At 40.9% G+C, this 14,101-nt stretch overlaps 1 protein-coding gene across 1 annotated transcript in view; it reads left to right on the top strand.

Annotated features, from left to right (window-relative positions):
• The window catches only part of TMA16 (translation machinery associated 16 homolog), a 71,122-nt gene extending 57,127 nt beyond the window's left edge, over positions 1–13,995 (top strand). Inside the window, exons 6-7 of the mRNA XM_072120336.1 lie at positions 7,078–7,120; positions 12,330–13,995. Coding sequence (XP_071976437.1) covers positions 7,078–7,120; positions 12,330–12,504 — 218 coding nt within the window. The 3' untranslated portion in view covers positions 12,505–13,995. The remainder of the gene's footprint in view (positions 1–7,077; positions 7,121–12,329) is intronic.
• Positions 13,996–14,101: the final 106 nt, after the last annotated feature.

Genomic DNA, 14,101 nt, shown 5'->3' with positions numbered 1-14,101 from the left:
TGCATTGTGGCACGTGTGGGAGTCGCAGAATGATGACTTCCAGCAACTGCCAGAAGTGATGCTCAGAAAGCACAGAGCGATGCGCAAACGCCGGTGGGCCTCGAACATGGGGTGGGCTTTCCTTAAAGTATTTAAAGTAGGTTGTTTGCTTGTCACGTTGATCTGTGATCTCTGGATCTTTTGGTGATTAGTATATGCGCTATGTAAGGTGCTGTGGGCAATGTGTGTGAAACTTTTTTTCACTGTAGCCGATTAATCTTTTCCTAATTGCTTTTCCCACGATAAAGATGGGGTCTTAAAAAGGGAAAGGCAAAGAGGAGAAGCAAGAGAAACACTTCTGAGGAAATGCCAGCTGAAGGATGTAACATGTTTTTTTTTTTTAATAAATTGTCAGAGAGCTATAAAAAAAAAAAAAAATATTTGCAAGCCATGCATTGATAGGTTTATGAGAGATGAGAAGGAACTGGATGAGTTTAAATATTAATTGAGGTTAAAGTAGTCACAGCCACAACCAATCATGATCCCCCTTCTAAAAGATCTCACCTAGAAATGTCTTATTCAACTTCTGTCATTGTTAACTTGCTGAAACACAAAGGCTCAGCTAGTGGTCTAATCTCAATATTATGCAGTCATATTCTAGACTTCTTGAATCCGTATTCTCTAGATTAGTGGTTCTTAACCTGGGTTCTATCGAACCCTAGGGGTTTGGTGAGTTGGTCTCAGGGGTCCAGATGCAAAATGTCCACAGTGTCCGGAGGACCCGGCGTAACTTTTGCATATGTTCTGGGGATGCCCTTTGCTTCTGGGGCAAAACATTTGGCCTACTTGAATAATTTTTCAAAATTAACATTCTGAAGTCACCACTGGTTCGGGTGTTGAACCACTGGTTCATGACATCAGTCATCAGTGAGCGGCTGACATCATGGTGCCTGCGACAGACTGTGCAGGGACACAGATGCAGGAGCATCGATGGATAGAAGAGGACCTGCTGGGGGAAGGGGTGGTGGGGTAATCGGAAGGTGAGCACACATTTTGTTTTTTTCCTACAGGCTTTACACTGGGAGCAATGGCTGCTAGCTATAAACTGGGTAGGCAAGGCTGGCGGATATATACTGGGTGGGCAGTGCTGCAAGCTATATATTCGGCGGGCAATGCTGCAGGCTGTATACTGGGTGGGCGGGGATGCAGGCTGTATACTGGGTGGGCGGGGATGCAGGCTTTATACTTAATGGGCGGGGTCTGCAAGCTATATCCTAGGGGGAAGCGGGGGCTGCAAGCTATATACTGGGGGGGGGGGGCAGGGGCTGCAAGCTATATACTGGGGGTCATGGGCTGCAAGCTATATACTGGGGGTCAGGGACTAGTGGATATATACTGGGGTGGGGCAGGGGCTGCAAGCTATATACTGGGGGGCAGGGGCTGCAGGTTGTGTACTGGGGGGCTGGTATTCTCTCCTGAAGACCATGGCCATACAGAATCGGATTCCTTCACCACCTGAAAAAGATCTTAGTCCTTAGTCCATAGTCCATCGGGTCCGGGAATACTCCAACTAGCTGCATGAATTTTGAATGGGAATTTCTGATTTCACAAGGCATGTCATGTAAGGTGATGCATACCCCAAAACATAGTGGAAGTCCTGTCACCTTTGCCATATATCATAAGATGTGGAAGAAATTTGTGTCTTTCTGCAAATATAAGCCACCCTGTCCATGTCAGATTTTGGATTTCCTCAAGGCTGGACTTCACTGGATTATCCATGAGAGCCTTGAAGGTCCAAGCCTCCGCCCTGGTGCCTTCTTTGACTGCCCTCTCACAGGAACATAGGTGGGTCAAACGGTTTATAATAGTCTCTACTAGACTCTAGCTGAAAACCTTAAGGTAAGCTCCTCTTTGGGATCTGACTTTGGTTCTGAACACCATCTCTCAAGATCCTTTTCAGCCTCTTGAAAAAACAAGTATTAGACTCTCGACTCTTAAAACTAAGTTTCTCATTGCTATCTCATTATCAACAATAATCCCAACCTAGTACAAACTAATTAGATACATCTCCAAGTGAGCAGTCATGGATGAAAAACCTAGAAATTGAGAATCAGTTTCTGTTAGTCATCCATGAATGCCTCTGTACGCCCTCCCAAACGTTGTTTGACACAAAGTATAGTGTAAACACGTTGAATAAAATAATTTTCCATCTATCCTGGTGTGGTAATTTGGTAGTCACTGGCGGGCGGATGTCAGGAGGGGCTTTTAACCCCTCTTCTTCCTGTCCCCACTGAAGTCAAGGGGCATCCCCCAAGTGAGCCGTCATGGATGACTAATGGAAACTGATTTACCAGTATGTACTTAATTTCTTCCTAGCCTGTGTTGAAAAGCAAATTCAATGACTGAATACTACTGAAAGCAAACATTTTAATTTCAAGAATCGGATGTGGATGTTTTTAAAAGTGCAATGTTGGCACTTTTTTCACAAATCATTAGCTTTTGGGAGCAGGTCAACTTTGCCCATTATCTTGATTATGTATGTACAACAGTCTCTTTGCCATCCTCCTCAGATTAGCCTATTCCTAAAGTAGCTGTTTCCTCAGGCTGTGCTGATTATGCCTATGATTCTGTAGCATTTTTAACAGGATGGATTCACAAAGAGGGAGGGGCTGCTGCTCTTTGCTCAGAGAGGAGGAAGGGGGTGGATGTCATGTGACTGTGCTCTCTCTTTGTTGCTGAGTGGTGTAGCCGATCTCAGTGTGTGAAGTCTCGTCTCAGTCCCTCCATACCAGTCTATGATTCTATTCTAAGGAACATTATCTGTCTCTGTTCCCTTCCATCATCTTCTGCTATCTGGACACTATCTGCACAGAAGTAATTAATCCTTAGGCTATATTCACACTGCCGTTGCCCGCCCGTACCGTACCGTAGCGGGCAACGGCAGTGTACGGGGAGAGGAGGAGGAGGTGAGCGCAGCTCACCCCAGCCCCTCTCCATAGCAACCTATGGCGCACGGCCCCGTATTACGGGAAAAGATAGGACAGGTCCTATCTTTTTCCCGGGTACGGAACGGTACGGTGCCGCACGTGTGCTGCACCGTACCGCTCCCGTAGGGTGCCGTGCGCCCATAGGAGTGTATGGGGGACGTATATCGGCCGTATATACGTCCCCCATACGTTTGTGTGAATGTAGCCTTAGAGTTTACAGAGTATGGACTGTGCACTTTGTGCGATTGTTTCTACTTTTCATTACTTCATGTTTTTCGATGTGATGCTGAAATGAAAGCTGAAATGCTAGTCAGTATATACTGTCAGATTTAATTGTATAAATGTACCTAAATATTCCAGTTTAATGCAAGCCATGACCGTGTGGCTTCTTCAGGTGTTTCACATCTGCAAAATCTGATCCATATTCAGTCTGTGTACAAATTTACCTGAGGGGAAACAAAGTGAATGACATATGTTGTCCATATGCTGGCAAAAGTAGTAATTTTTAGCTTTTTTTTTTCCTCACTGATATATGGTCTATAAAAAAAAAACTGAAGTGTAAATAAGCCCATAGAAATTAATGAGTAAGTATGACATTAGTAAAAAAAAATACTGTGGCATAAACAAGTAAAAAAAAACTCTGAATTTGCCCTTATCTGTTTTATTTTCTATTAAAGGGGTTGCTCACTCTTTTACATAAGCTGTCCTTGTGCTTTTGGTGAATTGAATATAATTCCTGAATGTTCATCCAGTCATTCAGCTGCCCTGCTACTTACTTTAGTGCTGTCTGCAAACTCTCTGTGGATCATTGTTTACATGTCTTAACATTGATGAATTGGAGGTGCTGCACCAGAGTTATAACTCCTCCTGCTCTCCCTCCTCCCCTCTCTCTGTGTCTGTGAGTGAAATGGACTGTGAACGAAAGAGGCACAGTGGGTGACGCCATTAGGACTTCAAAACACAGAGGATTCCTTTTTAGGCAGGTTGGTCGTAGAAGATCCCTGCATGTACATGATATTCGATAGCAGTCCCCTCCTGTGATCTACTGATTTAGCTTCCTGGCATGTGGGTAGAAGTATCTACTGGCTGGAGTACTTCTCCCACATCAACTCAAATTATTTCTCAGATTTACTCAAAACTAGAAACAAATTTGCAGATAAGGGACCCTGAATAAATGGGAACGGTGGGTGGGTGTTGAGCTTACCCAAATAGAAAAAAAACAAAAGATCTATGTATTTACCCTTGGACTCTCCATTGCATGTACAGGAGGAAAAAATTATTAGATACCCTGAACTGTGATCATTGCCTACTATCATAGGTAGGTTTTGTGTTATCTGTGTCCAAAATTAGAGGTGACTCATTGTGACCCTACCTGTGGTGATAATGAGATGACTACTGAAAAGCGACTGTTGTAGAACAGGAAGGGTCAGCATACTTTGGCTACATCCACGTAAGATTTAAAACATAAACTTTATTTTTTTCCCTACATTGTGTGAATGACCCTGATTAAAAGCGCAGACACTTTTCTGTGGCCGTAATATGCTGTAGATTTCCCAGCTGCTATTCTTAAAAGAAAATGTACATTATTCTCGAAGCACAAATACACATTTTTTAATGTATTTATGTTTATGAATATACTTTTTCTAAAAATAGATTGCTTGACTGCAGCTGCTGCTTCCACAGATTGAGTTTCAGTATTTCAAGACAAATCCAGCCATGTACACTGTGTTAGACTGTTTCGTCAGTGCTCAGCAGATTATTAACAGAAAATAGACCTAAAAGAAATGAGTGTTGCAGCACTTGCCTTTGAGCGGTTTATTAAAGTTACATATCTCATTGAGGTCTCATTCCAATAAACAAGATATGTTCCTGGATAGTCTGTGCCAAAGGATGTAACTGACTTTGGGATGTAAGTTATAGTAATGATTATGTGGAAAATTGGGGTGGGGGCTGATTTTAGGTATAATTGTAAGTACACTATATTGATCAGAATAGGTTCCCAGTTAAGATATGTCCATCACTCCTTGTTTGAGGGATTTTTCAGTTTGACACTGATCACTTATATTTATTTATTCTACGCCCAAAACTCCCATTTACCAGCTGTTCTCAGCTGACTCTGGTGCAAAAGGACACAGTGGAAAAGGCCAAAAAGTAAAGGCTTTATGCAATGTGTAATTGACAGGCAACATAACTGCAGCTTAATCCACTGTGTAATCGACAGATCGAGTTACTTCAGTTACATCTACTGTGTAATGGACAGGCAGGGTTACTGCAGCTTCATTCCCTGTGTAATGGACAGACAGGGTCACTGCAGCTTCATTCCCTGTGTAATGGACAGGCAGGGTTACTACAGCTTCATCCTCTGTGTGATGGACAGGCAGGGTTACTGCAGCTTCATCCAATGTGTAATGGACACGCAGGGTTACTGCAGCTTCATCCACTGTGTAATGGACAGGCAGGGTTACTGCAGCTTCATCCACATTGTAATGGACAGGCAGGACAGGCAGGTTACTGCAGTTTCATCCACATTGTAATGGACAAGCAGGTTACTGCAGCTTCATCCACATTGTAATGGACAAGCAGGTTACTGCAGCTTCATCCACATTGTAATGGACAAGCAGGGTTACTGCAGCTTCATCCACTGTGTAATGGACAGGCAGGGTTACTGCAGCTTCATCCACAGTGTAATGGACAGGCAGGGTTACTGCAGCTTCATCCAATGTGTAATGGACACGCAGGGTTACTGCAGCTTCATCCACTGTGTAATGGACAGGCAGGGTTACTGCAGCTTCATCCACATTGTAATGGACAGGCAGGACAGGCAGGTTACTGCAGTTTCATCCACATTGTAATGGACAAGCAGGTTACTGCAGCTTCATCCACATTGTAATGGACAAGCAGGTTACTGCAGCTTCATCCACATTGTAATGGACAAGCAGGTTACTGCAGCTTCATCCACATTGTAATGGACAAGCAGGTTACTGCAGCTTCATCCACATTGTAATGGACAAGCAGGACAGGCAGGGTTACTGCAGCTTCATCCACATTGTAATGGACAGGCAGGACAGGCAGGTTACTGCAGTTTCATCCACATTGTAATGGACAAGCAGGTTACTGCAGCTTCATCCACATTGTAATGGACAGGCAGGGTTACTGCAGCTTCATCCACATTGTAATGGACAAGCAGGTTACTGCAGCTTCATCCACATTGTAATGGACAAGCAGGTTACTGCAGCTTCATCCACTGTGTAATGGACAGGCAGGGTTACTGCAGCTTCATCCACAGTGTAATGGACAGGCAGGGTTACTGCAGCGTCATCCACTGTGTAGATCTGACGGAGGAAGCCAAAAACAGCTGGTCATTATGGTGTCACTTTTTGGACCCCCTCAGTCTTCTATTGATTATCTATCCTAACAATAAATAAGGAAATTTAAGGCTATAAATTGTTGGATAAAAGCATAGTAACTGCTGGAATGCAAGAAGAAAGGTGTCAAAATAAAATTTTGGACATGCATTCCCACTATTTTTTTCAACTTTGTTTATTTGTATAATGTAGCCGAACCCCATTTTTAGGAGACTGGTAAAAGGCTTGTCTGCGGAGGATAGGATTCCATTTAAAAGAGGTCACGTGAGGCAGCAGAACTTCCTGTTTAAATATCATTTTACAATTTCGTATTTCCAATGTTTTAGTTGTTCATGGCACAGTGGCTCAGTCTTATTATTGTGAACATGCCTGGTAAGAGAGATGTTAACATAAAAACTTTAATTTATATTGTAAGTTTTTATGATTTGCTCTTTGACCCAAGTTAAGGACATTGATAAAGAACATTGCAGAACCAACCAGGAATGTTTCATTAGTACTTGGCTGTGTAAATAGAATATTTGTCACCATAGTGATGAACAGAACAGCAAGATATTAATTGCATTTGCGTCTGCCGCCTATGAAATGGACACCAAATTCAGTGACCTATTTTTATAAATGCAGATGTATATATATATGTAAACTTTATTATTATTAAACTAACTTTTAAAATGAATAATTATGGGATTTTATTCTTTCATAGTATGTTTTTTTTTTTTTCCCTTTAAAACAATCTCTTTGTTTTACAGAGATACCGGATATTGTAAATAGCAAACACTTAAAAACATTCAGGTAAGTGTCTGTTTGCTATTTGGAACAATGACCATGTTTCCCATGTTATAAAGCTGTCATTAACCCTTGCCTGTCCAGTGTATAAGTCCATATATAAAGGTGCATGATATATGGTTGTTGCTAATAACTCTGGCTTCTGAAACATCACTGTATTAAAACAGGTCGGAGTAACAATATCTTCTGAGTTACAGTAGGATATAGTGGGAACTGCTTAAATGAATGGTTCTTTTTTTTCTGTGGGTAAGGAAGGTAACTGAAAATACTTACAGGGGTATTCCAGGAATAGGCATACCGTATATACTCGTGTATAAGCCGAGTTTTTCAGCACAAAAAATGTGGGCTTATACACGAGTCAAGAAAAAAATTAAAAAACTTAATACTCACCCTCCGGTGTCCGAATCGTTGGCGCGGGTCCCGATCTTCAGCTCAAGGCTGCCGATCCTCGGCGCGGAACCAGGAGGCGGCGGCTCCTCTTCTTTCTTCTGTAGCAGGCAGATTGCGTCCATGCGATCTGTCGGCGGGCGCACAATAAGATGCAGCGGTGTCGCGGCTGATGACGTCATCAGCCGCGACACCGCGGTATCATAGTGCACGCCCGCCGGCGGATTGCATGGTTGCGATCTGCCTGCTACAGAAGAGAGAAGAGGAGCCGCCGCCTGGTACCGCGCCGAGGATCGGGAGCCTTGCACTGAAGATCGGGACCCGTGTCAACGAGGGGGGTGAGTATTAAGTTTTTTTTTTTTTGTACGCTTGGCACGGGCAGGCGGTATACTTTATGGGGGCAGGCTGTATACTTTATAGGGGCAGGCTGTATACTTTATAGGGGCAGGCTGTATACTTTATAGGGGCAGGCTGTATACTTTACTTTATAGGGGCAGGCTGTATACTTTATAGGGGCAGGCTGTATACTTTATGGGGGCAGGCTGTTTATTTTATGGGGGTAGTCTGTATACCTCTTGGGGGCTGGCTGTATACTACATGGGGGCTGGCTGTATACTACATGGGGGCTGGCTGTATACTACATGGGGGCTGGCTGTATACTACATGGGGACTGGCTGTATACTACACCCTCGGCTTATACTCGAGCCTCACATCTGTGCTGAGGGGTCAGTTCATGGAGGAAAAGTGAAGGTTTGTGAGGCAGGTCAGGACTAGATATGCACAGGTAATGGACAATAGTGATTCATTGGGGTTGAAGGGACAAGAGGAATGTATTTACATGGGGCAGCATTTTAGGTGCTGCAGGGATGTAGTTACATGGCACTGCAGTTAGAAAGCTGGATGGATAGGAAGGATGCATTTACATGGGACTGCATGTTAGGCTGGAGGGACAGGAGGGAGGCATTCTGGGTGAGAGCTATGTAAATACATCTTCCAGGAAAACTTTGACTCCTGTGAGTCGAGGAGGATGAAGTAGTCGCCATTCTATCAGTATTTTGGAACAGGAGCAGGATCACAGATCAATGATGCTCTTTCCGTTCCTGTAAAGCTTTTGAATAGGTCATCGATATCATATAGCCTCTGGGATGATTGACACCCTAACATTACAGAGCTTAATTTTTTAGAAACATGCTTGAGGGCAGAAGAGTGAGATCACACCAGGGATGTAAAGTAAATCCTCCAATTCTGCTTATAGTAGATCTGATAGACTGGAAGGATCCTCCAGCCATCAGCCTACTACCTGTAATATGGCACATGGACATCAGTCTTGCCTTTTTATTTATGGGATGAACTGGGGAAGCCTGCAAGTAGTATGTGTACCCATACTTTTATACTGATAATAAATACTGGAATAAATTATGGGTAATAATGCACCCGCTTTCTTGCCTATGTAATTAGCACCCAGACAAACTGCCTTCCCCTGTGTTTCCCCTGCCCTATGAATAGAAATGTTAATAAAGCTCAAATAGAAGAAGAGATACAGAGAGGGCGCCACATGTGTGAAATCCTTTAAAGATTTGTTAGATAGTAATGAAAGTTGTTGTGCTCACCTTCTCCTGTTGTACAGCGAGTTTTAGTGGTTTTGACGGATCCGGCAGTCTTCCTGGTCTCCGTGGTGAAGAATCATCTATGGAGTATGTATCATGGATAGAAAAGGTCTCCAGGCTAGATACGGCACCAAATGATCCAACTTAAAACCTTTTGTCAAGGTTTCTTCATGCAACCGTGGAAGAGCCCGGTCCGGGCTCGAAAAGTGTCTTAATGATGTTTGATATTGTTGGATTTATTAGTTCATGGTGAGAAATGTGCTGGGCAGATCTTCTTCTCAAGGGAACTATGGAAGAAGATTTGACATAATTTGAAAATATGTCCCCAACTTTCCACCATTATTCAGGTTTGGCCACACCCCTCTCCTATAACAAGGCTTATTCAAAAGCGCCATGCCAGCATTAATTCATTCTTAGGAGATGCAACTGTACAAGGATTTTCATCGGTTCTGCTCCGAGGATCTCTATGCCAATATTATTATTATTATTATATGCCTGTAATAGGTTTGTTTTTTCTTTATTTTATCTTTTTTTTTTCCTTGTGCTCGATGCCATAATTCTGGAGCGTTGAATTACCACTAAGCCGTGTTACCCTGTGATCATCTGTGTTCTAGCAGTAGCTATAGCCAGTGAGTGTCCAGGTGAACTGTAAGGCACCTAGGGGAGTGTGTATCTGGGTGTATGTGACCAGCCCTGGTGTAGGTGTCTCGTAAGCCGTAATTGTGAGTGATGGCAGCGAGAAGGTGTATGGAATAAGTGTGGAGTAGAGTAGCTCTGACCGTAACGTTCCACAGGCACATGAGCAGTAAGGGGTACATAGTGTGGTTGTGCACCCCCTAGGCTGTGCGTATGTGGTGTGTAGTGTAGGGAATTCTGATGCGTTTGATTTCCCTGACAGAATTGGGTGCTGTGTAGAAGTTAGCGTAAAGATATCATTTTGCATAAGAGGGTGGAGTTTGATAGTTATTTGCTCTTTTTATTACCATAATTATGTAGGGAATTTGTAGAAAATTACTTTTACTGCACTATGGTTACATAGAACCTTGCAATACATTATGTAGTAAGCTTTACAGTGCCTGATAAATGTATTGTTGGTAATAAGCTGATGCTGTATAGTACTCAATGAAGGAGCCTCGATGAAGTCCACTGACTTATTCCTCCCTTTTCATCATTGTGTTGGTGTTATTTTACCCTTTGCTATCATTTCATTGATCTCTAGGCACATTCCCTTCCCTCGTAAAATAGCGTACTCTCTAATCATTCAAATTATATGGAACCTTTATCACCTTGGTCTTTTTTTTTTCTTCAATGCTGTGCTTTTTATTTGTGACCTTGTAAAATATGAATTAATGGAAATTAGGGTGGAGCTTGTGTCAGAAGCATCATGTGAGCATTGGCATGAAATGTATCTTGAGCTTGGATGTTGAGGTCATAAACCAATACGTTGCTTTGGAATTGACATTAAATATAAGGAAAAATGCACCACTCTAATGATTTCTTCAAGGTCACTTTATTGTTCCTTACAAAGTATAACATTTACATTTCTATTACGTCCATTATCATGCCAATGAAAGGTCCACTATCAAACTGCAAGCTGTATCATGGCCATCCTTTATATAGTAGATCATAACTGTAAACACACTCATACAATACTTGTATAATACTTAAAAGGGATACTCCTATCTGTACATTAACATTTAATGCACCTGTCATGTATATACATTTTTTTCTATTACCTGTGTAATTAAAAAAAATATTATAAAATTATAATTTCCCATAAATGTAGCCATCTTGTCTTGTAGAAAAGAGATACCTATCCTTGGATACGACTACCACCGTACTTTTCAATCAGGGGCCAGGGATTCACTATTGAGGTGCCCAACCACCTGGATTTAGTGTTCATTAACACAGGACGGCTGTGGGATATGCATTAACTCCCAACCATTTTTTTTTGTGTGCAATCCCTCCCTGGGGTGGTTGTATCCAAGGATAACTGTTTTTTTTTTACTGCAATTATGGAAAATTATGTTGACAAGGAACCATATTTTTTAAGAACATGCAATTGAAGAAATGTGTGAAAATAAAGTTCAAATCACCTATTATACCTAGAGATGAAATAAAATCATAAACCTGTTTATCACCATGTACCATAATCCCTGATTTATTAAAATATAAAAACCTGTAATGAAAAATAGTGCCCAGATGTCCGAATTGCCACTTCTACGCCATTTTGCATTCCATAAAATTTTGAATGAAAAGTGATCAAATGGTACAGTCCCCAAAATGGTGTAAATTCAAATTTTATCTTCTTCTGCAAAATATTATGCTTAAACAGGTTTTAAAGTGAACCTGTTACCTGTCATTTTTAACTGTTGACAGATTCCTATAGGCTATGCTATGCTGACTTTAAAAATCACTTGTCGGCATTCTGAATTATGTCTGTACTTTGCGGAGGAGAGAAAAGAATGCACAAGTAGACACAGACACAAACAGGCTGCAGCTACCCCCTTCCCTGGGACTTGCAACATTCTGCTGCCAGGTAATGTGAACTAAACTTTTATAAAGTACTGAAATTATTCAGAATGAGACAAAGGCATTTTCAGCATAGCATAGGCTATTGGAAACTGTCACCAGCTACAAATGACAGGACTTTAATTTTTGATGGTGATGTTGCCAGAACTCACGCCAATGTGCTTTGGCTTCACAGGCTGAGGGAGGAGGGTAGACAGTGTAACAACCTATGTATCTACAGTACAGAGGGGCTCTGGTAACACCACCCCTAGAGCCTTTCAGGCTTATAAGCACAATGTTCATAGTTGATTTTAGAAGGAAAGAGGTCATGGATAACAAATACATGAAGATTACCACAGTCACCTGGACCTATGAGTAAGTGTCTCTGGTTTATCATGATGAATTTTGATGAAAGATTTCCTTTGAATTTCAATGATGGGATATATTTGCAAGTCAATAGTGCTTTAAGACAAATATAATTTTCACTTGATTCCAATACACAAGAAAAGGGGAGTCAAGCTTTGGTCTTCTGCTCCGTGTGATTTATAAACTATTGTTCCAGTTCAGCCTACTGTAGAGTTTTCCGGCATTCAAGGTATAATTGATTGATGAACCATTTTCCAGCATTCCTCAGGGTAAATCTGTGCTGTTCTGATAAATTAACAAATGTCTTTTTTTAATTTTTTTTCCTCCTCACTATTCTTTTTCAGAGAATGGGATTTGGATCTGAAGAAGCTGCCAAATATTAAAATGCGCAAATTTTCAGTCAGTGACTCACTAGCTAAAAATAAGGAAGACATTTCTGCAGAAGATGCTAAAGATGAAGAGCAAATGGAACATAAAAACGAGTCCTCTCCTGAGTCTGAGGACAATGGAAGTGAGTGAAGTGTGCCAAGAGACCAATCTACCTCCGAAATCTAAAATGAACATAAGAACCATGAAAGTAAAAGCTTCCAAACTAAGAGGCTGCAGTAAAGGAACTTGTTTTTGATTTGAAACAACTTACGTAATTGCGAATCCTAACAGAATGAGATGCCAAAAGTGAAATCTTTGCAAGTTTGTCTCACGTTAATAATTCACATTGGTGTGAGCTGTTAACGCAAGAGCTATGAAGAAAACATATTTTTGTATTTGAATATGCTGAGGAATACAGCTCCGCCAGTCTCTAGTGAGATGATTAACTGAAGTGAGAATATTCCAATAAGAATTAGATGCACTTGATGTGCTACAATTAATACATGCCTTGACTTTTCATGAATTTTAAAAGGAGCGATGTGTGTGGTTTTCAAATGTTTTCAAATGTATGCAGCGTTATATTTCCAGATGAACATCAAACTTCTCAATTGCTTTTAACTAAATTCGCAGTGATTTATGTTAAAAACCATGATTCAAATAAAATCCTAAAATTGGGCTTAAAAAAGTTATGTATTTTTTAATGATTGCTTATTATTAGAAGAATACAGTAATACAACAAAGTGTGAAAGTCTAAAACTACAAAGGAAACATCAGATAAAACAAGGCATCTGAATAAAATGTCTTGAGGCTTTCTTATCCCCGTCCATGATGGAGGTGGATGTTGCCATACTAACTATTGTTTGGGGGGTTATGGAGCACTGTGAAATGGTGAAAAAGTGTAGATTAAATTAGATATATCATTGAATTAGACCCGGTTGCACAGGATTTGTTCCAGTTGACAAAAGCAATGTAGTGTTTTATATAAATTAGTAATGAGGTACCCATGTTTTAAGGGTTTCTCCAGCGAAAAACATAGGATCTCTTGTAATATAATGTAATTATCTTATTCATGACTAAGAGTCATTGGTACCTGAATGTTAAGATCAATTTTAGATTTTCTTTAATGTGCAGTTAGACAATATATAGCCTTATGAATATTATTAATTATTTTTATTTGGAAGCTTCTCTCATGGACATGCCCTGTCTCCCTTTTGCATTCCTAAAATGCCTATAAATATTTCAATCATATAGTGTGTATCAGATGGAAACTTAAAATGGGGCTTAATGCCAAAGGTGGTAACATAGTGTGGTGATCCTATAATGCTTTATTTATAGACACTGGGACATCTCATAAATACAAAAAATCTGTGTGAACTGTGTAGATGCAGAAGTTAGAACACATCTGCAGAACCAGAACCAAGCTCAGTTAATACCGCAGTAAAACAAAGTTCTTAACATAGCTTTACCACCAGAACCTTGTTTAGTACATAAATACTTAAATATGCAATAAATGCAGAACCAAGCCAAGTACATAAATACAGTACCAGAACCAAGCTCTGTGTATACATATTGTGTAATATATTACTTTGTAGACTGTGCAGGATGATACAACTGTGATTAAAAGTAGTAAACAAGAATGGACATCATGCCTGAGATTTTTAGTTAATTCGCCTATTCTCTGTGAAATGATAATTCTGAATCGCCCTTTTCTCAAAATTCGGGTTTCCTTCTGTTATTCATCTGTCAA

The sequence above is a fragment of the Engystomops pustulosus genome, chromosome 1, assembly GCF_040894005.1.
Source record: "Engystomops pustulosus chromosome 1, aEngPut4.maternal, whole genome shotgun sequence".
NCBI lineage: Eukaryota > Metazoa > Chordata > Amphibia > Anura > Leptodactylidae > Engystomops > Engystomops pustulosus.
The sequence above is the reverse complement of the archived record's forward strand: the minus strand, read 5'-3'. Positions and strand labels throughout refer to the sequence as shown.